Source organism: Drosophila miranda, chromosome XL (assembly GCF_003369915.1).
Source record: "Drosophila miranda strain MSH22 chromosome XL, D.miranda_PacBio2.1, whole genome shotgun sequence".
NCBI lineage: Eukaryota > Metazoa > Arthropoda > Insecta > Diptera > Drosophilidae > Drosophila > Drosophila miranda.
In genome coordinates, this window is record NC_046673.1 from 16,305,753 (window position 1) to 16,333,115 (window position 27,363).

Consider the following 27,363-nt stretch of genomic DNA (forward strand, 5'->3'; position numbering starts at 1 on the left):
TGATTTCCAGCCACCACTCACCCAGGACCAGGACCAGGACCAGCGCCAGGCCCAGACTCCAGGACTCCCAGATTCGCAGACTCTCAGCTCCATTGTTCCTCTTGTTTGTCTTGTGTAAGTATTTTTATTTCTTTTCATGCTTATTGGAATTTTATTATCAGCTCATATAAATGCAATAAAATGTTGATATATGTGCGCCAATATGGGTGAATGTGAATGTACGCAGGGTCCTTCGTACTTACCAAAAACACCACCCGAACCACAATTTTTCGTTATTTATTTTCTTCCATTGCCCCACTCCGCCCTCCTTTGAATTGAAAACTTTTTGGATGTTTTTGCTTTGAAATATTTTCAGTTTTTATTGATTTCTCTTTATTTATTTAATGTATTCTCATACCGCTCAGCTCAATTGCTGTTAGCGGCCATTCCCATTATTATTACATTTATTGATGTTAGGTTTTATTGCTATTATTATTAGCTATGGTAATTATTCCCGCATCAGTAGTTCGCCTTTCTTTGGAGCTTAGCCTACGTTTCATTTAATGCATAATCATCGTAATTGTTCTAGAAAAAAAAACAATCAAATTTGACCATTGCTTTAAAATAGTTCTCAGTTTTAGATCCTGTCTTTTTCTTGTTCTTGTCTAGTTTTACACATATTGTACGCACACAAACACATACATATGTTCTGTATGCTTACTGGACAGAGAGACCTCACTATACGGGTATACATACATACATATCTATATAGTTTTCATACATATATGGGGGGTGATTATGCGGAGGGGCCTTAGGAGTACTTACTATCCTTAAATGAGTATCGTATCAATTCACAAATTAACGAATCCAACAGATAACAGATAATAGATAACAATTCATCGACACTGAAACTCAGGCTAAAATTTCGATAAACCAACAACAGGTGTGTGAGTATCTGGGTATTTGTGTATCTGTCTGTGTCGTGTACGTATGTATGTATATGTGTATAGTTAATTCAATTTGCACATTTACCAATTAGCTATAATTAATAAGCGTTTTCTTTGGAAGAACTTAACGTAGGAGCATTTTGCATTGATCTGAATGTTGAACAGTTTCCATCATATTGCATCTTAGCCTACTATCCTTATGAACTATGTCTTAGCTTATGAGAAAAAAAACCACCTCCACTCACTCAATCAAACACTGAAGCCCACACACACGAATACACACAGATAATCAGAGGGATACATTTTGAAGATTTTAGGAAAGTATAAAAACCGTTGAGCTGAATTTCCTACGGGGATTACATTACTTGTATTTGGTAGTGAGCTATCGCTTAACGCTTAATGCTTAAGCCGAGGTACACATAATCCGAGCTTAGGTCTTAGGTGCTACACAATATTCATTCATATCATATATGGAATTTTGTATAAAGTATTGCATATGCATTTACGAGTATCTATCAATTATTTGTCACATAGAAACAGTTAAGAGGACGGCCATTGAAATCAGGGACCCAAATCCAAATGTGTCTCGGCCCGGCCAACTACGATAGCGTTTCGGATAAGGATTGGGATTCTGCTCTGGCAGGACGATGCCGATTCGAATATGCTCGCTCACTGATCCTGATTCTGATTGAGAGCAAGGGGCAAGGCTCCAAGCAGTTTGGAGCAGTCTCGAAACGAAGGCTAACCCGCTTTCCATCCCTCTACATATACAAATACATATACATATAGTCCCATTCAACTCCACTCTCTTTTCAGTCAGCACTTCGCTGGTCCAGGGCACATTCGAGGGGGCATCGTTTGGTCGTGATCCGATATCCGACAGGCCTATCATCGTTGGTGGGTCGAGGTTTTCGGTCCGTGTTTCAAAACTCAGTTTTTTATATTACACATACGATTATATATCTTATCGTAGTACTTCAGTTGGGTCTGGGCAACTATTGCGCCCTCGCCCAACTTTACCTCTGCCTCTCTTAGCGGCTGCAGATTACTTCTAGTAATGTGCTCTACATACCCTGATTCTTCGCACTTGTCCGACTTGCTATGCACTCTCCCTATACCTTAAACCTTATACCTACATATCTCTGTGGGAGTATCAGCTATAGTCACCGCATATATTCTTTTCCCGAACTTGCGTTCTCTGGGATCTGAAAATGAGTATTTTCGGGCCTTGGTTTAGGCGTACTAGGTACGTCCCTGCTTAACTTACGAGTACTCTATGGGACTAACCTAAATACCTAAGACCTTAAGGTTTTAAATGCGCTTACATCTTTCACTATCGAAATTCCTCTTAAAACGATGTAATTTCCCTAGGGCCTTGGCCTACGAGTTTTCAACTGAAACTGAACAATAATCCGAATTGTGCTCTGTAAGCAGGGTTGGCATCGAGGGTCAGCGTTCCTGCGATTTTGTTTGATTTTTGGGGCTCATTAAGTTTGTTTTTGTTAAGTCTTTTTGTGTGTGTGCATGTGTGTTCAGCGGACAAGTTATCGGTTTTGGTATCGGGTATCTGCCATTCGATATATCGAATCGGGTCGACTGTTACTGCTTGAATGCGATCCTTGGGTGGGCAAGGCGGTTTTGGAAGACAGTTCTTGATTGATTATAATCAATTTTGAAAGCTATCGATGCATTTATCGATCACATATATGATCAATGACCGATCAAACTTACCGATAGACTGATAGAAAATAGTTTATTTGAGTTACCGTGACCATTCTTGACCACCCATCCATCCCTTACTTTTTCGCCCTGGCGCCAGCTTATCGATAACTTATTAATATCAGCTATCGTCCTTAACTTGATTCATTCGTGTGTGTGTGAGTGTGTGTGCTGTGTGTGCGTGGGGCCGCTGACCTCAAGGCCCTGCTTGTCACTTATTCATATCCTGCCTAATACTGCTGCCTTACACTAAGTATCGATACCAAGTATCGAAACGCTAACCTCGAGCATCTTCGAAATCTTCTGCTTCGAGTTGCCGTTGCCTTTAAAGATATGGAATTTCTTCTCTACACTTATCTACTCATTGGGGTGGGGCTGGAAGGGGGAGCGGGGGCGTCATTCGGTGAGGGGAATACGAGTAGTTGTCTGCTCGTGATATGTGATAGGTCAGGAATTAGCATACAAAACATTATCCTCAATTTAAAGCGAATTGGTTCCAATCTGATCCGACAACTTGTGGAACTTATGGCTACGGTAGAGTTATTTTCAGTATTCAGTTTGGGGAGGGGCGTTTGATTATATCGTTCGAGATTAGGATTAGCTAAACGTAATTGTTTAAAATTGTACCTAGCCTACAGCTCGTAATGCTCTCAACGCGATATTGGTATAGAGATTATATGTGTATAGTACTTATGCATAATTAGAGCTAAATGGTAGATGTATATACAGATCTATGTACATAGATAGCTGAACCTTTGAGTACACATGCTTAGGGCTATTGTACCTACGAACAAAACGAACGGGGATCTCCTTGCCTCGAGACTTAAATGCCTAATTGAGTGGCGAGTATCGATCGATCCATCTCTCCATCCATTGCTTTCATTTGGCACTGTGCTCCAAACATACATCCATCCATTCACCCATTCATTCATCCATCTATCCTTACGTCCTTACCCCACTACTACTTACATACACCTTCGATTAAGTACAGTTTTGCTCTTAGTCCAGTTTCGGCTTGCTTGCTATTGCTATTTTTGTGATTGCTGGTGTTGCCGCTGCTGCTGTCATGCTCGTCGTTTTCAATCACCCCATATGCATGATCTTCTTGAAGGCCTTGCGAAACTCTGGATTGAATATCGTATAGATCACGGGATTGACAAAGCTGTTGATGTAGCCCAGCCAGGTGGTCATCATGTAGGCCGTCAGACCCGGTCGGCAGTCTTTATTGAATTTGGCGCACATGGCGTCCATGATGTTGCAGGTGAAGAATGGCAGCCAGCAGAAGAGGAAGACACCTTTCGGCCAGACAGGGATTAGGCCAGAGATGGATAGAAGGAGATACAGATACAGTCAGAATGAAAATGATTTGCAGTCTCCCCGCTAGTTTCCCTTTTATTTTGGCTTCCGCTTAACTTACCCAAAACGATGGCCAATGTTTTTGTGGCCTTGCGTTCCTTTTTGGCCGACGATTTTTCGCGTTTCTTTTTCGAGGCCTTGTGCACCTTGTATATCGTGAATCTACGCCAATAGGACGGCACGCAAGCGGCAAGCGGCAAGTGGCAAGGATAATAAGCCATGGTAAATTGCATTTTCCGAGAGGGAGAAAAACGTGAAAATAGAGAACGAGTAGAGACCAGTGAAAGTGTGTAGCAGAGCGAGAGAGAGAGGGCGGTCGGTTGGTGGGTCGGTCGGGGTTACATTACCAACACTCAAAGCTGAACTAATAACTGTAATTAGGGAGGACGGACGACGTTACTCACCTTGACGCCTGCGAGTTTTTCTTATCCTTGCGCGAGGACGTTTTCGATGTGGTCGATAGCGTTGAGTCGTTGCGTGCCAAAGTCATGGCCTCCTGCACTCCATAGCGGACAAAGGACAATGGCTTCATGGCGACGCTGCAAAACGGAGCACAAACGGAACGGAACCGCACATCAGGCAATGTTTCGGGTACAAATATGAGGAAAGTGGACGTGGAACCATAAGTCCCCTACAGAGTCTGGCTACAGGGGGTGCTGCGCAGAGTTATAGGGTTTTTACTGATTTGACGAGCATATTTTTACAGACTCAAAGGGGTAGGAGTATGGTGGAATGAGATCAAAAGAAAGAAGATAAAGGGAGGGAGTCATAGGTTTTCATGGGGTCAACAGATGATATATACATGATAAGAAAGCTATGCAAAATATCTTTCATGGTGGTACGATCGAAATATACTGTACATACGCTAAGGGGGGGCAGGGGATCTATCTAGAGGGTCTAGAGTAACTGTGTGTTCAATGGCAAATACCTGGAGTGATCGACTGCCACTGACCTGAGTGGTGGCTCGCCGCGCTTCGGCGAGTCCTCGGCGGTGTTGCGCCGGCTGCTGACACTCGACCGCTGCAGGGTGGCTCCGCTGGGCAGGGGGCTGTCTGGGGGCGTGGCGCTGCTCACCGCTGCGGCGGTGCCGGCCGGGCCCGTGGCCACGCCCACGCCTGCAAGGACATCATCAACGTTTGAGGCTGCATAACCAGAATCATGATTACCATTCGGATCGGCAACCACCAGCTGCGGCTGTGTGGTGATCTGAGCCACAACGCTGCTGCCACACGGACGCCAAAGCGACGGGGATTCCATTTAATTTCCAATCGGCGTTCGAGATGATGATTGGCGTTGGGCAATCAAATGCAATGCAATCCGGCCAGGACAATCAATCAATCGATGCCACAGACAGGCGAACCGGCAGACAGAAGAGAGCGATGGCAGCGACGACGACGATGACGATGACGATGGTAATGGCGATGTCGATGAGAGGACGAGAAGATGAAATTGGGGGCGCAACGTCAATTAAAGGCAAGGCATAAATTGAGTTTTAATTAAGTGACGCATTAATTGAATTATTCAGATTTATTTTTCACATCTTCTTTGGTTTCGCCTTCTTTTTTTCCCCCGATTGGTAAAAGTTGCCAATAAGGTGGTCTGTCGAAGCGTGGTCTGTCCAATACCCAACCATCCCATTCCATACCATTCCTCTTTGTGCATCCGGGCCGGTCATTAATGGTTTCATTTCATGTCCTTATTGGATTAAGCAGGCCATCAGGATGCTAATTGACTGTGCTTAACGCCAGGTTCGGGTTCGGGTTCGGGTTCACGCTCAGGCTCAGGTTCAGGCACGAGCTCTGGCTCAGACACGGACTGGACTCAGATGCGAACTCAGACTGTGATTCAGATTCAGATTCAGTTTCGGTTTTGGAAAGTGATTGAGCGATCGATTGGGACTTGTTGTGGCTGGCTGAGAGTGGTGAGTGCTACTCTTATGGCAAAACAATTGAGAAGAGGGCCCTACTGAGAGACCCGTTTTGCAATTAGATTGACATTTTTCTGTTGCCAATGCACTTAGTGCAAATGCAGACGATGCATACGACTCTCAGGCAGCAGCTCTCACAGGAGTTGTCCAAAGGAGCACTGGGTGGAGCTGTGTTGGGTTATCTATTACGTGCTTGTGGCACGTGAAAAAGCTGCCAGGTTGCAGATTGTATCAGGGGGACGTACCGATGCCCCAACCGAACCCTCAAATTACACTGTGCAACAAAGCCGCACGCATTCATTTTGCTTCACACCACGAATAGCGCCCGGCGAATAGCGAATAGCGGGAGCAGTGTGTTTGTATCTGTATCTGGCTTGGACTCCCTTTGTGGATACTCACTTGCCGGTCTCCTCGACCACGGTCGCCAGCATGAACTCGGTGGACTTGTCGTTCACAATGACATGACAGTCGTCGATGTCCGGTGAAATGGCGTTCTCGTCCTCCTCCTCGTTGGAACCACTGGCCGTGTTGGTGGCCGGCTCGTCCGGCATGATCCGGCTGGCATGGCGACTGCTGTCGAGGGCCGTCTCCGCCAGTCGTCTAGTCTGGGCGATGTTCTCGATGACGCTGCCGCCCGTCAGCTCCGAGAGATGCGGCTTACGGGCAGCCCTCTGCTTTCTGGCACGACTACGTAGGGCCTGTAAAATAGAGGTAGACGCAGAGAGAGCGGGTCAGTGGGTGGGTAAGTGGGTAAGGGGGTGAGAGGCAGACAGGGAGACCTAATCCAGGACTGATGCGCTTGCAGTCTCCAGGAGAAGGCTGCAGCTAATGTGTGTAAACTAAAATCTGACTCTGCCATTCCATTGGATGCGATTCGACCCGATTGGGTTTGGTTCTTTGTAAACGGGTGGATTGTAAACTGTGAATTGTGCACGAGTCAGCAGGGAATTAAAGCCGGGAAAAATCAGGGCAGCCATTCATGAGTATTCCGACCAGCAAATCCGATTTTGATTACCTACTATATGCCAGGACAAAGAGTACTCTGAGGGCCTGAAGGAATGGCTTTTATGCCAGGACAATGATAATATACCGAAGCACCAATGATGCGAGCACTTCATTTTTGTATGGAAAAGCCTCATTCGACATGGTTTCCTGAAGACTCGAGACTGAACACTACTCACCTTGAATATGTTCCAGTAGAGGAATACCATGATGATGCAGGGTATGTAGAAGCTGCTCAGCGACGAGTAGAGTATAAAGTCGGCGTTGTAGAAGGCGCACACATCCGGTTCGCGATTAGGCGTGTTGTTTAGGCCGAGAACTATCGGCGAGCCGATTGCAGCCGATATGGCCCACACCAGCAGTATCGTAAGGCAAACGCGGCGACTGTTTTTGTGCTTGGCGTACTTTATTGGCTGCGTCACAGCGATATATCTGTCGAATGCAAAGATACAAAGATTAGTGGGTGGCACTAATAAACTGGGGAGATAAGCTGAGGGGAGGCCATTCTTACCTGTCTATGGAGATGGCAACTAAGTTGAATATCGATGAAGTAGAGCATATCACATCCATGGCTATATAGAAATCACAAACAACATCAGGCAATGCCCAGGCCCCATTTACCTGCAAAGAAACGGGGACATACTCGTATATTGTTCTCTTAATCTTTTCAGCCTATGAGGCTATGAGGATGCGAATGGAGGAGGGATACTCGTATAGGGTTCTATAACAATATTTTTCTGTTCCCATTTGGCCAGAAATTAGTTTTCGAGTCTATCTCTCGATGGGCATCTCGGCCACGAGACACGAGCAGGACAGAGACAGACTCCATAAAAACCTTAACAATAACGCTGGGAATTTCCAAAGCCAAACAATTTGTAGCACACAAAGCCCATAAAGAGTGGAGAGTGGGGTGTGCTGCCTTGAAGGGGCAGGAGGGGCAGGAGAGTAGCCGCTGAAGCCTCTGCTGAAACTGACATCGACATCCCTCTCCAAACAAACACACACACACACACACGCACAGACATTCATTTTTCTTCTCCGATCGGTTTTGTGTTTAAAGTAGGCAAACAAACTCAATCTCCAGCTGAAACTCAAACTGAACCTTTACCTTACGGCCTCGTTTCTCCCCTCTCCACCCTTCTCCGCCGACTCTCCCTCACACAGACAGCAAGTGCAAAATATTTGTGGAAGCCGAGCCATGAAAGTGAGAGTCAAGTGAAAGCAGCATAGAAATACTGTACAGAAATAGCCTAGCACAGACCCAGTCCCAGTCCCAGTCCCAGACCCAGAACCAGACCCAGTCGGAGTCACAGTCTCAGCCTCAGACGATGGCTGAGACCCGTAGCCGGGTCTAAGCGAGCATAACAAAAGTTGAGCTCTGGCTAAAGAAAGTGGCAAAAACTTTTCGATATAAAGACACACGCACGAATGCTCATACACACGCACACATGCACATGCCACACACAAGCACACACTTAGACTGACACACACACACACAGACACACTCAGATACACGTGAATGGTATGGCATTTTTTTACAACATTTCTTTGCCTTCCTGTTTCCATTGTCAGGCACATTGCGTATACGAGGCGTACGCGTACGCGGCGGAGATGGCAATGGCGATGGCGATGGCTTCTACGGCTGCCTGCAGCTGAACTATAATTTATAATGTATTTTTGGGTATTGAGCATAAGTGTATATACACATAAAAAGGAAGAACGACAGAGTCTGTTCATGTCGTCTATTCTATCTGTTTTCTTTTCTATACTTTTCTTTATTTTGGTTTTCTTTTCATTCCTTTTGTCGCTGTCCTTTTTCGGATGGCGCCAAAAGTTTCCGCAATCGATTAAGGTTCGACTAAATGTGAACCGAGAAGAAATATACATACCTAAGTATGTATATAAATATACTCGTAAAGATATAGAGAGAAATCCTTCTTAGAAACAAATGTAACATTTGTCGAATTATTTATGGCTTAATCATGAAAACTTGGCCTTGAATGGGTTCCATTCACTTTCTCCAGGCTTCATTGAATTTTTTAATATTTTGCCAAAATTTATACATACCCCTACCCCTATTTGGTTCTGAGTATTGTGTAAGCGATTTCCAATTCACCGAAAGTGTCTGCCCCGCTTTCTCCATTCTGTTCGCTTTCTTCGTGTGGCTATGGTTGTTTCTGTAGCTATAGCTGTGGCAGCTCGAAAATGTTCAATTTATGTATATTGTGAGCATAAAGGCTCTTAAAGTCAGCCGGCTGCCGTCTGGCCTCCCTCGCTCTCGTTCTCGCTCTCGCTCTCGTTCGCTTTACTTTTTGTGGGTTTTTGGTTTATTTTAGAGGAAAAATTGAAAGTAAATTTCTATGCTCTCGCTATTGTTTGTGTGCGGTTTTTGCAGCAGCAGGAGCAGCAGCGGCAGCAGGGCATAAAATAAATAAATTTATCTATTTGCACAGTCAAAGGCGAGCGCACACACAAAAACCCAAAGGGACAAAGCTTTCAGATGGCATCCCTATACGTAGCCCTGGCACTCATTGATACCGACTGGGAAGTCGGAGGCGACAATGAGGAAGAGACCGAGACACACACACACACACCCACACACGAAAACAGCGAGGGGAGACGGAGACCGCATACAAACACAGCCACAGACACAGACAAAGGCAAAGGCAAACACACGTAGCCTTTTTGATAATTGAGCTTCTGGTTTTTATAGTTTGCACGCAGATGGAGTCCAGGAAAAGGATACGAGTATATCCCACATCGAAGCGAGTACATAAGAGTTTTGTGCAGAGGTAAGGCTACATACTCGTAGTGCTACTGGCATATACTTTTCGGGCTTTCGAGTGGGTGTTGAGGGTTAAGGGGTGAGTGGTGAGTAGTGAGGGGAAGTAACTATTTGTACAAATCAGTGGCACACACAAACACACAAATACTGCTCTGTGGAAGATGTGGCATGAAAACTGGCTGAAAGGCAGACCCAAAATCCATTGAGAATCGTTTCAATGATCTGATTTCATTGAGTGGTGACCAAAAGCCGATTGGAAAAGTCGGCTAACATTTGTTAATGCTAAACAAAACAGAACTCCATAAGCATTCATTTAAGAAAATCTTCTCAGAAAAGTGAAGGAAGAAAGTGTAGAAGATTCTGTGCTAATTGTTTTTCCAGCAGTGATTTGGCTTCAGTTTCAGTCGCTCCACAGTGAACACCAAATAATTGGTTCTTCAGTTTCCACACTGGTTCACTGAAGCTCAGTTACAGTTCGCTGTAATCCAACACTGTTTGTTTTCTTGCACAAATAAATCTCACAATTTCCCCACATTTTCCATTTTCCTTGCTTCTCTTTGGGTCCGCCTCCAAGCTGTCGCTGTCGCAATGGCAGTGACTGTGGCTGTGGCTGTGGCAGTAAGTGTGTCAGCAGTAAGTGGAACTGCTTTTAATTAAATTCTTCCATCGAAACCAGCATTGTTTATTGTGGCCGCTGGCAAGTGGAGCGACAAAGATGCATGGAGAGGGTACGAGAACAGTGCGGGGAAGGCAATGGATCAATAGATCTCAAGGGAAAGACAAGACTTTAAAGTACCCATCCCATCCATCAATCCTGGTGCTTTATGAATTTTGCAATGCTACAAAAGATGGTCGTAGAGGATGGAAATGACCAGTTTTCCATATACTCGTATGAGTGTATCAATATTTACTGGATTACAATCGTAAGACTGTAATAAACTGTGCCACAGGAGTCGGCGGACCAGTCCCACGAGGAGACTTAAGTTCTTAAGATCTCAAAATAGTTTAATTTTTGGAAATCGCTCAGCAAGTTAAAGTCGAAGGATGCGTTAATTAGCCGCCATTACGATAGCCCCCCCGCTCAGTACCTATATTTATCTTTCGCTTTCCCTTGTCCTCAGTTCCTCCTCTTTCTGTCTCTCTCTCTCTCATTCGCTGTGCATATTTGCTTGTTTGTATTTGCTTATAAACATTTGGCAATGGCAGGTGAGGCGGCAAGGCGACGAAGCGATGAGAGCGAGCCAGTGGCAGGGGATGCCTGTATCTGTATCTGTAGCTGTAGCTGTATTTGCGTCTGTTACTGTTTTTGTATCTCTGTCTGTGTCTGCATCTCTGTCTGTGTCGGTTACTGTGTCTGTATCTCTATCTGTATCTGTGTGTGAGAGGCTGCGGCTGCGGCTGTTGCCATTTCCTTTTACGCCTGTCAATTGCGCATTTTATTTACCAGCGTCGATTTATTTTATTTCATTTTATTTTGTTTTACTCGACTGAATTTTATTCTGCCTGTTACTTGACTTTGCTTTACTCTTATTTTGGGCGGGATGGGAGTGGAAGTGGGGTTGGGGTCCTCTGAGTGCTTTCCAAGTGCGAGGTGGTGGAAGTAATGAAGCGGAAACGAATTACTTTGTAGCAGTTTCTAGAGCCTTGACCTTGCCACCCATCCTCCCATCCTCCCATCCTACCAGTCTCCCAAGCTGCTTCCTGCCATTCCCGATCCCCATGTGCGTGTGTTTTCAATTTTATGCATTTTACCAGAACACCCCAGAGCCCAGACCGAACGGATAGCGCCTAGGGAGCAAGCGGGAGCCCAGCGCACGTGTCGCACGTTTTGAATTTCCCCACAACCCCCCCCCCCCCCCCCCCTTCCCATCACTCCAGCTTTTTCTACTTTCTGTTGTTGTTGTTATTGTTATTGTTGTTGCTGTTGCTGTTGCCGTTTGCCTCCCCCCCCCGTTTTGGCTATTAAAAGTTTGACAGCCCCGAGCGTCACTCAAATTGTTAGTGACTTGAAAGTGGCCCGAAAAATGTTCATCGAAGCAACAGAAGCAAAAATAGAAACAGCATCAGGAGCAGCATCAAAAATTTGCAAAAAAACAAAAATATAAAAATTTACTTGGAATGTTCACTAAAAATAAATTCAAAGCTTACGAAACTCATTCTATTTGGAAAATGTTTTACCTCTCCGGAATTCATTCGTTATCTCGGATTATCACAATTTCTGAAAAATTGTTAGAATTAAATTTTTTATTTAGAGAGAAAGTAATACTTTTGTGGAGAACGGACTAGCTGTTTGTGTCCTTGGAAACGTTGGAAAACAATTAAATTAAGCTATTATGCCATTTTGCACTGATCTCAATGCGTAAAATTATTTAAAATAAAATAAAATATATAACAGAGTTTCTAGCTATCATGTACCATCCATCCAACTGTAAAATTGCATGTTCATTTTGTTGTGTTGCACGTGCAACCATAGGCAGAAAGCATCGCTTGCGTTGGTGGCAGCAGTTTCTTGGGCCAAGCCCCTTGGTTATCCGGTGCCTGGCAATCCCCTGGCCAATCCTCTCCACATTGGCAAGTCAATTAGGAGCACTTGAGCTGTCCCCGTTGCCCTTCACCCCATCCACTCGTACCAACCTCTCATGCTGAGCGGACTTTCATCTGGAGGGTCTTTCGGTTCGGTTCGGTTTGGGGTCCAGCGACTAGGGTAGGTGCTGTAGGGTATAGGTTAGAACTGTTTTGGCGTTGGTCTAGGCCAACGCGTGCCAGCCATTAAAAGCTTTTTAAAATTAATTATAAAACCGAAAGTAGACACAGGAAATTTTCCAAATAAAACGCCAGCAGAAGCAGAATCCCCTGACAACCCTTTTCTCCTGTTGTCTGAGAGGAAGGGTAGATGGGCTCAGTTCAGTTCGGCTTGGTTCGGTTCTGGAACTTCTGCCACTCTCCTTCCCAGCCATTTTCCATTTTTTGTGTGTGTGTGTATCTGCGAGTGTGTGTGTTTGCCCTGGCGAATTCAACTTCAAACAGATTTTTGATACTTCAGTGGGCAACCGCAGGGGAAACGGCGGCTTAGGTTGAGTGGGGATGTGGACGGTGGTTTAGGGTGCTCTGGCGGTCGTGCTTGGTGGGGGGCGTGGCCAGTCGAGCATGCGTAACAAATTGTGCACATTATGCGGTGCAGAAAATAGTTATCAATGACCCCTAAGCCCCACCCAATCCGCACCCAATCCGCACCCAATCCGCTCAGTCCGAAAAGCCCCGATCCCAGGCCAAGTTAAGTGGCAAGTTGAGAGGGAAAGTTTCTCTGATTTGGGTTGGCTCTACATCTACATCTACCTCTACTTCTAGTTCTAGATTTAAGGCTCTATTTCTACCGCTCTCTCATATTTTTCTGTGCCTATCCTTTAGAGCTGGACAGCATCATTATCATCTCATTAGAACAATCATGATGTGTGTCAGGTCGAGGCCTCCCCGAAAATATTCAACCTTTCACTTTGATTCATGGACTTGCCACTTGCCACGTGGCACGTGCCCAAAGGTGGAGCATAGAAGGGCTCTGACAAGTACATCAAATTTGTAAACTGTCCAATTCTACACTGAGCCAAAGGAAAAGGTGTCAAGGGCCTAAATGTGGTTTCGAAACAAGAAATAAAACGTTTAGTGCATTCATGGATTAACCTTCAAGATCGATCTGAGCTCAAAGTGGGTCTAAGTATATTTGCATCTATATATGTACATACCAGTACAGATATATATACATACATATGTATGTTCTCCAGTTTAGTCTTTGTTTCAGCTCTAACTACTCGTATCACTCTTGTTCTATCCCTACCTCCTCCCTACCATCCTTTTCGAATGTTAATCGACTTTCGCTTTCTCATATTTGTGGGGGGTTCTTTCCCTAGTTTCTTCTTTTAGTTTATGTTGCTGTTGCTGCTGTTCTTTCTGGTTGATGTCGCCCCGAAACGAGATGATAAACGAGTCAGCGCAAACGAGTTTAGTTGGCAAGCGATAACCCAGAGGGGAAAGCAGAAGCAGGGACAGGGAGCACAGCTGGGGAGGAGGCCAGGTCTCGTCTGGCCAAAAACCTCAAGCTCAAATTGCCAAAAGCTAGCACATTCTCCCTCTGGCCACCTCTATGCTGTGCTGTGCGTGCGAGTGCATCTATCTCTGTCTGAAAGTATGCCATAACATTTGGCTTTTTATGAATTTTCATAATTTGGCGACTGCTTAGCATAAAAATGTCACAGCAGCAGCAGCGGCAGCTGCATAAAAATGCCCTCTCCCCCCTTCCTTCCATCCGCTGACATGATATGAGAGTACCCGTATCACCCTGCTGATTATATAGAAGTTGATCCGGCTTCATCGTATTCTTATTCTTTGGTTTTATGCGATTCGCATATTATACATACATACATACACTCTTACTCGAAGGCGCCTGCATGAGGCGCCCCTTTTTGCCTATTTTATGGCTGTCATAAAAGTTTACTTAGTGGCCGGCCATGCAACCGACCCAACCGTACTGAAAATCCGCCGAAAAGAAGGCGACACCAACCGCAGGACGAGTGGAGCCAGGACTCAGTATCCCAGCAGCCAGGACTCGACGGAATGGGGGCGCAAAGCGATGATGATGACGATGGCGATGTGCGATGTGCGAGGCGAAGCGCGTAAAAGTCATCAAATAATTTGTTTATGTTGCCAAATGCTGCAGTCGCCGTCTTGGGTGCCCCGTCTTTCCAGGGTCCGGGCTGGCTCCATCCGCCACAGTTTCTTCATTCTTTTCAATGCTTTACCCCCAAAAAGGTTATTATAATTTGGTGCAGGAATTCACAACTTCCAGAGGCTGCATTTAATACTCTACTTGAATGGTTTTGAAGGACATTATCCGAAGACTCTTGTACAGTTTCCAAAATATAGTCCGGCCTTAGAGCCAATCCCTCATAGCAAAAGATCTGGCATCGTTCCATGCGAATAAAACTGCTTTAAATGTTGGTCCTGAAAGGGTATCCCGTAGTTTCAGTGCCCCAAAAGCTAACCTTTCGTTCTTGTTAATACATATTTGGGGAACATAAAGTGTAAGGAACAGAACGGGGGGCAGAGTTAGTTGTACAATAAATTGCGTCAGAGCAGGGCCAAGAGAACGCACAGAAGGCACAGAAGGGAAGGCAACGGAGGTTGCTCTCGACACTTTGCTGCAGCTGCAATTGAAATTCTCGCCAAAATATTGTTGCAAAGCTTTGTTGCTTTTTCGCTGGCAATTTCGCTCAGTGCAGCCATTCAGCTTGTCGACCATTTTGCAGTGTCAGTAATAAAGTTACCGTTACCTTGGCTGCAGCAGTGGCAGTGGCAGTGGCAGTGGCAGCCATTGCCGTAGCAGCAGTACCAGCAGCACCAATGGCCTCTCAGTCAAAGCCAACAGGCAGCGACTATTAAACGAGTTTCGCATACATTTTCTTAGGACAGACAAAGTTAATTGAACTGGCTCACACAAACACACAAACATACACACACACCCAGGAGGGGATGGAAGGGCTTTTAGGCCAAGTGACTGGCACTTGATGCTGTTGCTCCTGGTCCTGGTCCTGGTTCTGGTTCTAGTCCTCGTCCTGGCTCCTGCTCTGGCTCTGGCCCCATTCCAGAGTCCCCAGTCATGCTGCTCCTTTGGCTCCTTCTGCTGGCATATCAGAAGCGCAGAGGGAAATTAATTGACTTATTTATTAAGTTTATTGTCTGACGCTGTATGTGCACCCCAACTTTCTCTTCTCTTCTTCCTTATGCTGTCTCTCTTTCTCTCGTTCCCTGTATGTGTGTGTGTCTGTGTGCATGTCCCTGCTGTCGTCTTCATCGTTGTCGTAACAATTTTAGCGTTTTTGTGCGCCATTTTTAATAGTCTCGGACTCTGCCCCCCAAGGCCACCATCATGCTTATTTATACACACACCAACACACACAAGCACATGCATATATAAGATATATATATAGCTGTATATGTTGTGCTTTTCAGATTTTCTTCGCTTTTCCTCGGGCTGTTCGGGCTTCAACAAATTAGTTGTCATTAGCGTCGAGGGAAATTTTATTTTCTAATACATTTACTTTTTCGCCAGCCTCTCTCTCGCTTAGCGACATATTTTGTGGCAGTCCCCCGCCCAGCCGCTATATGCCTGTATATGGAAATGGAAATATAATACGTGTAGATTTTCCAGGAAGAACGCTTAGTACGTTGATTGAATCTTGGGTCGCTTTTTGGGGTTGGCTTCCCAAATCAAGACCTCTGTTAATTATTTAAGATGCAAAACGAAACTCACACACACTTTAATACATACAAACATATATGTACGTACGCATGTGGGAGAGATGTATAGAGAGGGGCAGAGAGAGAGAGAGGGAAAGGCATTTGGAAAATGCGACCAAAAACCAAAATCTGCGGTCCGTGAGACTCGAATCCGGCCGGAAGTACGCGCTTTAACTCGCATGCGTGCCGGAGATGAAAACCGCCGGGGCTGATGGAGATTCAGATGGAAATGGAGATGGAGATGGCGCTGGCGATTGGGATGGGAGTCGGCGGGTTAAAGGGCAATATTTTTGATAGCAGCCATTTAGCTGAGGGACAGCACTTTCCAGGCCCCGTGCCACAGACCGTGCCCCATGCCTAAGCAGCTGAAAAGTTTTTTGCCGTCGGCCAATTTCATGCTGTTGGATTATTTATTTGAATTGATGTGCGGCCTGCGGTTCAGTGCGGTTCAGTGCGGTTCAGTGCGGTTCTCTGGCTGACAAGGATTTATACCCATACCCACATACACATACTAATGTACACACACTAACACACACACACACACACACAAGCAACTCAAGTTGAGAGAACAAAGTGCTGCCTGGGTTTTGGGCGCATTCTACTCGTTTTTGGCTTAGTCAACAAATTGTTGCTGCCTGCAGTTGTTGGCCCCAAAAGCAAGGCCACTCCTCGGCCGTCTAAGAGGACGTACAGGAGCAGAAGGAGAGTGGTAGAGAGTACAAGTACGGCTAGTAGTGCCACTGTAGCCAGTGGACTGGACCGGAGTCCAGTTCAACTTCCAGTCCAACTTTCCCCCTGTCTTGAACGGTTCTTCCCTTCCCTTCCCTTCGCTTTGCTTGCCTGTTCTCTCTCGCCTTTTGCCGGGCTTCAGTTTTGGCTGCAGCCTGTTTGCTTAGCCACTTGCAGGCACTTTGGTAACATCATCCCATCTTTTGAGCCCTCTCCTGCTGAAAGCTTTTCCGATGCAATGGAATGGCGCTGAGAAAAGTCAAAATGAGTTGTGCAACGAAATGTGCATCAGAATGGAGTAGCACAGGCACAGGGTGCTCCATCAAGGACAGGAATGATCAGTTTTAGCCTGGTCAGGGCCATAGAGGATAGTCAGAGGATTCCACACCTTTCCTTTGAATCCCCGTCCTGCCAGCCCGCCTTCCCAGACTCGTTTGGCAGCACTTAAGCCAGGGCCAGGCACATTTGCCTGCACAACCTTTTAAATGGCCATTAAAATTAAAAAACTTTGCGCCCCACCACTCGGCTCAGCTTGGGGCAGTTGGCATCATCAGCAGGTCTCCATGCCGCATCCCACATCGTTCATCCCTCTATCCTCATCCCCATCCCCATCCCCATCCTCAGCCTGAGCAGGTCTCATCCTCATCAGCCCTGGGGCTGCTGAACAAGTTGGTGGAAAACTCTTTTTATTGCCTGCCACATGGAAACAGTTTTTGTGTAGTTTGGCAGCCGCCTAAGCCCCGACTCCGACCTGAAGGTGAAACTGCTCTTGTGAAACTTTCCACTTGTTTTGTAGTTTTATTTTTCAATGTTGCAGCTGGAGTGATAAATGCTTTCACCCCTCCTCCTCGACCCTACCTTACACCACCTGAAAGACCAGATGGGATGGGATGGGATATTTGAGAATCATTCAAAATGTTTTGGGGATGAGCTGCACTGGCTCAGAGAAGTTTTCCGACACCTTCTTGAACTCGGAACTCTGGACCTCCTATCTCTCTTATGACCTGCTGCTTATGGCCAAAATACGAAAATACGTGTAATACGAGTAGCGGTGCATATATCCAAATACCAAATCGAAAGCCAAATCCGTATCCCATTCCAGACAATCATAAAAATCATGCATAATAAAAATGCCACAAACAATTCTCTCCTGCTCTGTTCTGGCTAAAATCAGTGGATGGAAAGAGGGAGAAGGGGAGGCGGATTGGGCCCAGGAGGGGGTGTGGTGCACTCAGAGAGGTTGTCGACACTTGGCCTGTCACTGGCAGACCATTTCATCGGAGCAACTCTATTTTTAGGCCACAAAATATGATTATTTCCATTTCGGTTTCATTCTGTTTTTCCTTTGGTTTTTTTTTATTTTTTTCACCCACTGTGCGACGGTGGCTGCTTCAAATGCTGATTAAGTACCGTTATCGCTGCCCCATTTCCTTTGCGAATTTTCTCCTATCCCAAAAACGGGGGCTGTGTGGGATGGGGGGTTGGTTGGAGGCTGGAGGCTGGGGCGGCCATTGACAGTTTCGCATTTTCATTCCTTTGGGCAGTGCTTGATGTGGGTATGTGAATCACTGTGTGAGCGCGCTTGTGAGTGTTTTCCAGAATTTTGGAAGTGTGTGTCTGAGTGTGTGTTCAAGTTTGTGTGTGTGTGTGTGTGTGTATATGTATATTAATCAGATTATTTATTTTTTTCCATGAATTTATGACAAATTCTGATGGCTCTTTACGATGCTCTCAAGAGGGTGAGTGATTGAGCAAGGGAAGGAGAGAAGAGTATAGCAGCAGGTCACCCCTGCTGACTTTAACCCAAGTAAATCCATCTCTTAGCAAGCCCCATGGTTTGCCATCTCTCTCTTTCGCTCAAGGATCACTTCTTGTATGTAAATCACTCAATAAATATTGAATGACTCAATTATTATTCCAGTCTTAGAGGCTTCGCCAATGATAGCCGAGACCCACAATTCCATCTGCAAATCGCGAATTAAAACTATTTTTGGATTGCGCACCGTGAACCGGGGCCATTGCTCAGTATTCGATCCGCTCCAGCAGCCGATAACTTCTATGGGGCTTCCTGCAAACAAAACTTCCACTCCTCCACGTTGACAGCCTTTGCCACTGACCACTTTCCGGCATAATCAATGAAATCCCCTGTGCCCACAGACGCACACAAGCACTCTGGTCACACTAATCCAGCCCCACTGCTGCTGCAGAAGTCAGCGCCAGAATGCATACAAAAGCAATTAATGGCGGCCAACATGTGTAAGGCAGTCACACACACTTCCATGCACAACACTCACACATCTACAGCGGAGAGCGGATAGGGGACATGGACATCGACATGGACACGGACATGGACTCAGTCCCGCCTTTGCAGGAGCACAAACACAGACACACTCCTGATGAGATTAGAGCAGTGAACATGATGATGGTGAACTTTGGGCGAGGCTACTTTGACTTGGCTCCTGTGTGTCGCGTCCTGGCCCAACTGGTCGCCACCTACAGCCCCCCATGCCAGGCAGGACAGTGTGTGTGCACGCTTTTACACTTTCAATGACCACTTGAATGTCAACAAAAGCTTTCCACTGACATATACAACCACTTAAAATAGAAAAGCACTGCCCTCATACACACACGCACACACTCACATACGCCCAAAGAGACAGAGAGAGAGAGCGGGGAAGGGATAGCCAAAGAGAGTGGCAGAGTGGTGGAAGAAAGCATGGGAAGAGAAACGAGGGCCGAAATGCTTGTGTATTTGTTTTAGCCGCGAGTTAAAGCGAGCCGCGTGTAACCAAACAACATCCACATACACAACCTCGCCTCGCCTCGTCTCGCTTCTCCTCGCCACCAACATGACGTACAACGTTGCGTATGAGTAACATGTATTCGCGTATACTCGTATGTGGCCTGCCACGCCCATTGCCCATTGCTGACTTGCCTGTCTGTTCGTCTGTGTCATAAGCAATAATTCTCCATTGTTGGCATCTCTTTCCGGCTCTCTTGTTGCTTTCCTCCCAAAGGTGGGGCTCGGGGCTGGAGCTGCGCACATTTTTATGAGTTAAGTGCTATCCAGCACAAATGCCAACGCACACAGTAGGGCAGTAAGGGCGGAAGAGAGAGCCCTGCCAATCTTCCTCACCTTCGGTTACCAATCTCGAGCAGCCACCCATTCGCATCCCACCCCCCCTTCGCCGACAAACCTCTAGCATTTCTCATTTTCTAGAGTCTTCCAGTCACCCAGTCTCCAAGCGTCGCCAAGCGGTCTCCATCTGGTAGCCACGACTGGGACTGGACCGACGACACGACCGTGTTACTGCACACTTACTCGTATTGTGCTGTTGTTGACGCAAATCCTCTTAACTAAATCAATTTTCATTTGTGTGCTTGCCAGTGCCTGTGTCTGTATCTATATCTGTATTTGTATATGTATCTGTGTCCGTATCTGTGTATTTCTGTGTGCCTGTGTGTGCCCAAGTGTATGTGAAAATGCCAACAGACTTGGCCGAGCTAAATAAATTGTACTTGTGCTTGAGGATTCTTTCTCTGTCTGCTACTACTACCGCTTCTCCATTGAAAACTACACTCTTTTGCCCTTGAAGGGTGAGAAAGTAGAGAAATTGATATGTAATATGGAGAGCATGAACGAACGAAAAAGAGAAATTTCCAGCTAGCTAGATCATAGAAAGAAAGGCCCAGAGATCTCCGGTTGCAGCATAAAGCCTTAGCCCCTGCACATACTATTCCTACACCCTACTGCATCTGACAAGCGTTGCATTACATGTGTATGTGTGTATGTGTGTGTGTGTGACTATGTTTGGGGTGGGTGGCTTTCCGGGGTGTGGGTAAGAGTGTAATTAACACCTGACACTTGCACAGGTATACGAGATGCGAGACGGTGGCCTGTTGGCTGGGCGAGTAGAGGGCGTAGAGCAGGGCGCATTTGATGCTTTTAATGACAAGTTAATTTGCTCTGCCTCGGTTACCATATTTGTGTGGGGCGTATCTGTGTGGGCACGCCATTTGAATACCCGTGTCTATGTGGTTGCATGCCATTATAAGGTCAACAACAAGCCCCGCAACAGGCAGTTGCTCATCCAGATCTTGAGGCAAGGGAAAGGTCCATCGGAAGCCATCAAAAGATTTAGCTATTATCCTTGAGAATGTTTTTATACCAGGCAGAATAAATGCTACAATGAAATTCTATTCTCTGCAAGCCTGAAGTCCAGACGTTATTTTTCGCACAAATTTTGATGGGGATATAATATTCGGAGAACGAGTCCTGGGCGAGTATCGATATTTTCTGCATTTTTAGCAATTTTAAACCCGAGTCAATCTTCTGAATACGCTTGAAAAAAGGGGGAGTGCCAGCACAAATAAATAATTAAGTCGAATATTCAATTATGCTTGAACGAGTTTCTTGTTTTCATTTCTCTGACAAGTTGCCACATTTGTTATTGTCAAATGACACTCTGACACAATGCGCCCCCTGCCCCTCTGCTCTCAGCCACCGTGAAGTGCCTGTGTGTGGCTGTTTGTTAATTTCATTTGACTTTCGAGCGTTTTAATTACGTATACGTATATTCTACTGATGCTGATGCTGTGGCTGTTGCTGCGTCTTGCTCCAGCTGCAATTGCAAATTTTTATAATTTACCAGCACTCAAATAAACACACAATTAATTGTGGCAGCCCCGGACATGGCAGCAGTAGCTTCCAACCAATTAGCCAGCAGCCAGGTCACCATTCATGTGTAGAGGACATCCTATGATATTGCTTATCCTGTTCCTGTTTCTGTTTCTGTTGATGTTGCTCCATTTGCATAGCTAAGCCAATATTCTAATCCAGGACTGCCGCAATCCGAATGCTGATGAGCTATGGATAGGGATGAGACTGGGAGTGGCAGTGGACTAAGGCCATTCCATCAATCTGTCAGTCAGTGAGCCAGTCAGGATTCAACTCTCGATGGAATAGTCAGAGCCGGCGGGTGGCAGACAGTCATAGAGTCAGACAGTCTGTCAGTCAGTGAGTCCGTCAATCTAACAATCAATCATAGGGAATGACAGCTACGTCGGCTTAAGTCAGAAGGAAGCGGGCGAAGACGAGAGCTTGTCTCAGGACCAATTCCCTTCCCATTACCCATATCCTAGCACTCTTCTCTTGGACTCTGTGGAACACACATTGATTTATATGCAGGGAGCGCCAAAAATTGAATGTTATTGCTTGAATGGCCGCAATTTACTAAAAAGCCACGCCCCTCTTGGCCTCCACCATGTGCCCTGTTGCCTGTTGCCTGCTCCCTTGCCCCTGATCCATGGTCTATGGTCCATAGTCCTTGGTATTTTCACATCTCCATGTCTGGCCTCTGGCTCCATCGTGCTCGGTTATTTATGAGAGTGTTTATTTATTATATGACCCAACACTTGATAAAATTAAACGCAAATGGCTGGCAATTTTGCATTTTGATTTTGCCACCCTCTGCCAGACTTGACTCGACCCGACCCGGTTCCTTCCATGCAGCCATCAGATACTCACACATACACATACACATACACATACTCGTATGGTATGTATGTATATAAAGAGAGACATAAAAGTGTATCGTATAAATTGAATTTTTTGGCTTTACTTACCAGAAAGTAAACAGCAAATGGCATCACGACCACGGCGACCAGGAGATCGGCTATGGCTAAAGAAACTATAAAGTAATTCGTAACTGTCTGCAGCGATCGCTCGCGGCATACGGACAAGATGACCAGGATGTTGCCGAAGAGGGTAAGGATGGGGAACAGTATCAAGATGAGCGCCCAGTAGTTGTGGTCCACTGCAAAGACAAAATGGTACAGGAGTACACAAATTAGTTGCAGCTTAACCTGTGGACAGTGTAGGGAAATGGCCGTAATTGTTCTGTGCTGTTAGGGTTGGTCAGCCCTCAATCTATACAAATAATGAATAATTTTCATAGTTTTATTGTTGAATGCTACGCAATCTCTGTATGTGTTTTAATTTCATCACACATCGATTTGCACTGTGGTCTCAAAAACGTCCAAAGACGGTGTTGGGAAGAGCAGTAAAGCAGTGAAGTACTGGACAACATTTAGAAGAACATTCCTAAAGGAATCTCCTGATCATGAAGTGAAGTGCATATCCCACAAGTGCTGTTAAACAGTGCCGCACAACATTTCCTCCGTTGGAGTGCCTTACGGTAGTGTGAGTGCAGAAATGAAGGATGAATACAGTGGAGTACTTACCGATTCTCAGCTCGCCACAAGACTCGGACGTCAGGTTCAGCGTCTCGTTGGTGCAGTTCATCCGATAGGTGTCCAGGAACAGTCCCGTGAGGTTCTGTTCCATCAGGATGCCGCCACTGCCGCTGCTTGGTGTTGTTGCCGCGGCAGCTGATGTTATTGTTGTTCCCGAAACCGTGCTGCCATTGTAGTTAGGAAAGTAGTCGTTAAAGTTCTCCAGAAGCAGCATAAATGAGCTTCCACCACCACCACCAGCCGCGCCGTCTACTCCTCCTCCTCCTACCATACCACCTCCGCTCGACACCGCCGCCGTGCGGTTTCTGAGCGTGGCCTTGGCCATCGTAGCCGTCCGCTGAAGCAGCTCAACATCGCCGAAGCCTCCTAACAGACCGTAGTCCGTTTCCGCATCAGCTACGTTGTCCAAGGCCGCCTCCTCCCCGCTGTCGATCAGTGCAATGTCCGCTTCCTCCCCGGCACCGGCGCCGGCCTCGCCACCGGCCAACTGCTGCTCCACGAAGTTGCGCAGCGCGTAGAGGCCGTCGCCGGGCGCCTCCTCCTCCCCCTCGTCCACCATGCTGGAGTTGACCCGACTGGGCTGCGTGGTGTTCAACGCCTCCCCTAGGTCGAGGCTCAGCCAACCCAGGGTATCATTGGTGGTCGAGGTGGCTGTGTCCGTTCCCATTCCCATTCCCATTTTCGTTGCCATCGCTGCTGCCGTGGACGTTGACGTGGACGTGGCGTTCTCTGCGCTGGCGGAGCTCAGGAGCCAGTCGCTGATGTCGTCGATTAGGGCATAGCCGTCATCCTCCGCCGCCGGCTGCGTCTCGTCCTCGTACAGCGGGAGGTAACCCGTTGGCGTCGGGGGGGCTCCGATCCCGACGCCGTCTTCCCCCAGTCCCCCATCTTTATCGACCTCATTGCTGCGGTTCCTCTCCGCCGAGCGGTTCAGCAGGTGGTTCATCAACGCTCTCCCTGTGCCTGTAGTTGTGGTTGTGGTTGCTGTTGTTCCCGTTGTGGTTGCTGCTCTTTCCGCTGCTCCTGTTGCTCCCGATGTTGCTGTTGCATTTCCTGGGCTAGCGGCCATTTTGCCGTAGCCGTTGCCGTTGCCGTCGGACGCTCGCACGCCCCTTCTGACGCCTCCGCCTCTGACTGTGTCAGGGGCCTAGACCTTTAGTGGGGCGGAGGCGTGGCTAGAGCCACGAGCTGCGACTGCAACGCCAGCGGCATTTCTACTTTAACTGCAACAGGGAGAGAGAGAGAGAGGAAGATAAAAGATAAGAGATGGTTTTCTTTGGGTTGAGATAGGTGTCGAAATAGCAAGTATTGTAGGTCCATTTCTTTGTCAGAGCCAAAATTTGTGTTGCGGCAAAGACACACAGGCAAAGACCTCCTACCGTGTAGGCTGTTTCCTTTTGTGACAATGCAATTATCTACCCGCCTGCTCTTGCACCCCAGCCTCAGCCCCCAAACCCTCCCTGCGCTAACCCGTCTCATTTTCCCCTCCCCACCCATTTGCCACGCCCTATTCTGTTGGCTGGCATTGCCGCATGTTTAATTAACTCTTTAATCAATTTATTGCCAATTATTCTACAAAAAGCGACAGCGAAAATGGTGTAATTTAATTAAATTAGCAAAAGGTTTTTGTGTCTCTCGCCTCACTTGCTCTCCCCAGTCGCACCACCCCACCTCGATTCTCATTTGCCTGTCCCCCTTTCTCTCCCTGTCGCTCTCTATCTATTTCTCTCTCTCTCTTTCTCTCTCTCTCTGCTTTGCTGCTCTATCTTTGCCTTTACACATTTTGCAATTTCCGCTTTTGTATTTGCCAATTGACGCTGATTAAAGCCGGCCATAATTAAAAGATGGCTCGTTGTTGCCTAATGAGACTAAAGTACCTACCAGACGGATGGTGGCAAGCGGGGAGACAGGGTATGGCCTCTTTCATTCCCAAGTTGTACCTAACTTTCAATGGGTCAAAAGTAATCGGAACCCCACCACAGAGAAGCGGCTAGCTACGCTCATTACTCGAATCCCGAGTCCGGATCAGGAATCTTCTACCATCAGACTGGGATCCATTGGGGGTCCCTCGTTCCCCAGTCTCAGGCAGAGATTGGCCAACATGTTTGCACTAATCAAATTTTGGCACACGACCAAGACAGGCAGCGGAAGTTGGAGAATGGCCATCAAAAAGGCCGCAATTCTGCATGTTCCCCTTGCCGTACACCTCTCCCCTTTCCCCTTCCACTGATGGTAGTGTCCGTAGCCACATCCCGTTTGTTCGTATGCCTGGCTTTTTCATTAATTACGGCAGCAAGTGGCAACTGAACCGAACAGAGCCGAGGCGAGTCGAGTCGAGCCGAGGCCGAGACGAACTATACCTAACCGAGCCCTCCTTGGACCCCCTAGGAACTCAACTCGACTCAAGTCGAGTAATTAATTTCACTTTCGCCTGAGCGATGCCTTTGAATATGCGCCAGCCACACGCAATCCATAAAGCACAGTCAGAGTTCAGTTCAGACTTCGGTTGAGTTGAGCCGGTAGTTGGTTAGTTGGAGAGATGGCTGGGAACTTGGTGAGTGTCATTTCCTGTGCCAGGAGCCCACACCCCCCAAGACCAAGCAGCAACAAAAATGAAAGGCATGTAGTGGATATTCCGACAATAGGTATAGCAGGCGATCTAATAGAAATATGCATAAATCGAATGGGAGTTCCATTCCAAACTTTCGACCTAAGCGCCATATATTTTGGATACATTTCAGATGGTATTCCATTCCAACATACCCTTAACTACCTTCGAGCAAGCGGCTTAGCAGTATAACTAGATTGGTGGGCAACCACAGCATTTGGTCGGCTTCTCTTTTTGTAGACATTGGAGAGAGACAGGGAAAGGAGAGTCCTTTGGAGTGTCTGCTCCATTACATCCTTATCATTGTTCCATCACTGTTGGGTGCCTAGACCACAGCCTACAGCAGTCCATGGATCCTACACCTGATGCAATCGCTTAAGAATGTCGTCTTCAATCTTAGCCAAAAAACGTTCGAGCACAATTATTCCATACAAAATCAGAAAAGCAATGAATGAAGGGAACGTAGGGGGAGCCAAGGGTTTGCGGGGCACGCCTAATCACTTGACCCCACTCAACCTTGGAGCATTTATAATATGACGTGGCCGCTGCGGCTGCAATCCAATCCGAGCAATCCAATCCAATGTCGTGGCTCATTAACAACATCCGGACACTGGGACGGCATTTCCTCTACTGCCTCTACAGCCACTGCCGCATCACTCTACGCCGCACCACTCTCTACTCTACTCCATCCTGTACCGCACCGCGCCGCACCGCACCGCACGACACTCAATAAATCAGCAAGTGTAATTATTTCCAACGCCATCGTCGAGTCGGGTCGAGGGTCGAGAGTCGCTCGCGTGCGACAGTCACCAGTCGCCAGTGGTGCAGGGCGCGAGAGCGAGAGTGGTGGAAAGTGGAGCGAAAGTTTGTCAGCAACATTTTTGCTCTCGTGCCCAGCCGGGTGCCAAGGTCACCACACATGGCTGGGGCTGCCGATGGGGCCGTGGACTGGGCTTTGGATTGGATTGGATAGTATGTATAATGCCCCCTGCAGCTGCTTCGAAAACCTTCCTTCCCCTGGGCTCATTTTATTCACACTTATTTTTGTAACTCTTGCTCGGCTTCTGCATTGCGTCTCAACCGAAAGTTTTCGCTTTACGATGATGGGCAGAACAGAACAGAGCACGATGACCGATGGAATCTACACGGTGGTCGGGTCAAGGAGTGCTGCTTCCTGCCTGAGCTTTTGCTAACGCTATAATTGCAGTTTTCTCCAGGATATCCGATCACGTGCCCATCTCTTATAACTTTGACCCCTGCCCATAATCCATAATTCAAGTGTAGTGCCAATGCCGGGAATACCGGGAATGCTCCAGAGAGATAGAGACAGCATCCACGGAGTGGTAGGGATGTAGAGAGAGGCAAATTGGTTTCAGAAGACGACACAGACACATGTTGCCCCAAGGGCGGAAAGAATCACGACACCAAAAACCAATTCCTGAGCGTCCATATGTGCGTGTGTCTATGTGTCGATGCTGCCTGCGGGATTGAACAGATGCTGCCGCCTGGCCAGGATAGCACCATTTCAGGGCCATTTCCGCCGCCACCACCCCATCACTCTCCAGAACTAAGCGCCATCGGCAATTGCTTGTTAACTAGTTATGCGGCGGCTCTGCTGTCCGAAACTTTAAACATCTGACACCAGTGTCAATGAACACAGGAGCAACATCACCAACAGGAACAGACGCAAACACAGAGACAGAAACAAATACATGCGCAGACATAGCCGCAGTCGGAGACACAGCCACAGCCACAGTCACAGCCA

The 27,363-nt window shown here is 46.9% G+C and overlaps 1 protein-coding gene across 6 annotated transcripts in view; it reads right to left on the reverse strand.

The window, feature by feature from the left end:
• Window positions 1–375: 375 nt before the first annotated feature.
• Window positions 376–27,363, reverse strand: part of LOC108164954 (dopamine D2-like receptor) — a 55,267-nt gene continuing 28,279 nt past the window's right edge. For 2 of the 6 annotated variants that reach the window (XM_033393147.1, XM_017300951.2), the window contains 9 exons: window positions 22,979–24,213; window positions 22,361–22,551; window positions 7,442–7,551; window positions 7,110–7,362; window positions 6,328–6,626; window positions 4,930–5,223; window positions 4,406–4,540; window positions 4,063–4,163; window positions 376–3,940 (listed from right to left, as the gene is read on the reverse strand). In XM_033393147.1, the coding sequence (XP_033249038.1) occupies window positions 3,729–3,940; window positions 4,063–4,163; window positions 4,406–4,540; window positions 4,930–5,223; window positions 6,328–6,626; window positions 7,110–7,362; window positions 7,442–7,551; window positions 22,361–22,551; window positions 22,979–24,059 (2,676 nt within the window). In that variant the 5' untranslated portion in view covers window positions 24,060–24,213 and the 3' untranslated portion in view covers window positions 376–3,728. The remainder of the gene's footprint in view (window positions 3,941–4,062; window positions 4,164–4,405; window positions 4,541–4,929; window positions 5,224–6,327; window positions 6,627–7,109; window positions 7,363–7,441; window positions 7,552–22,360; window positions 22,552–22,978; window positions 24,214–27,363) is intronic. The other 4 variants (XM_017300955.2, XM_017300954.2, XM_017300952.2 and 1 more) reach the window with 4 other exon arrangements.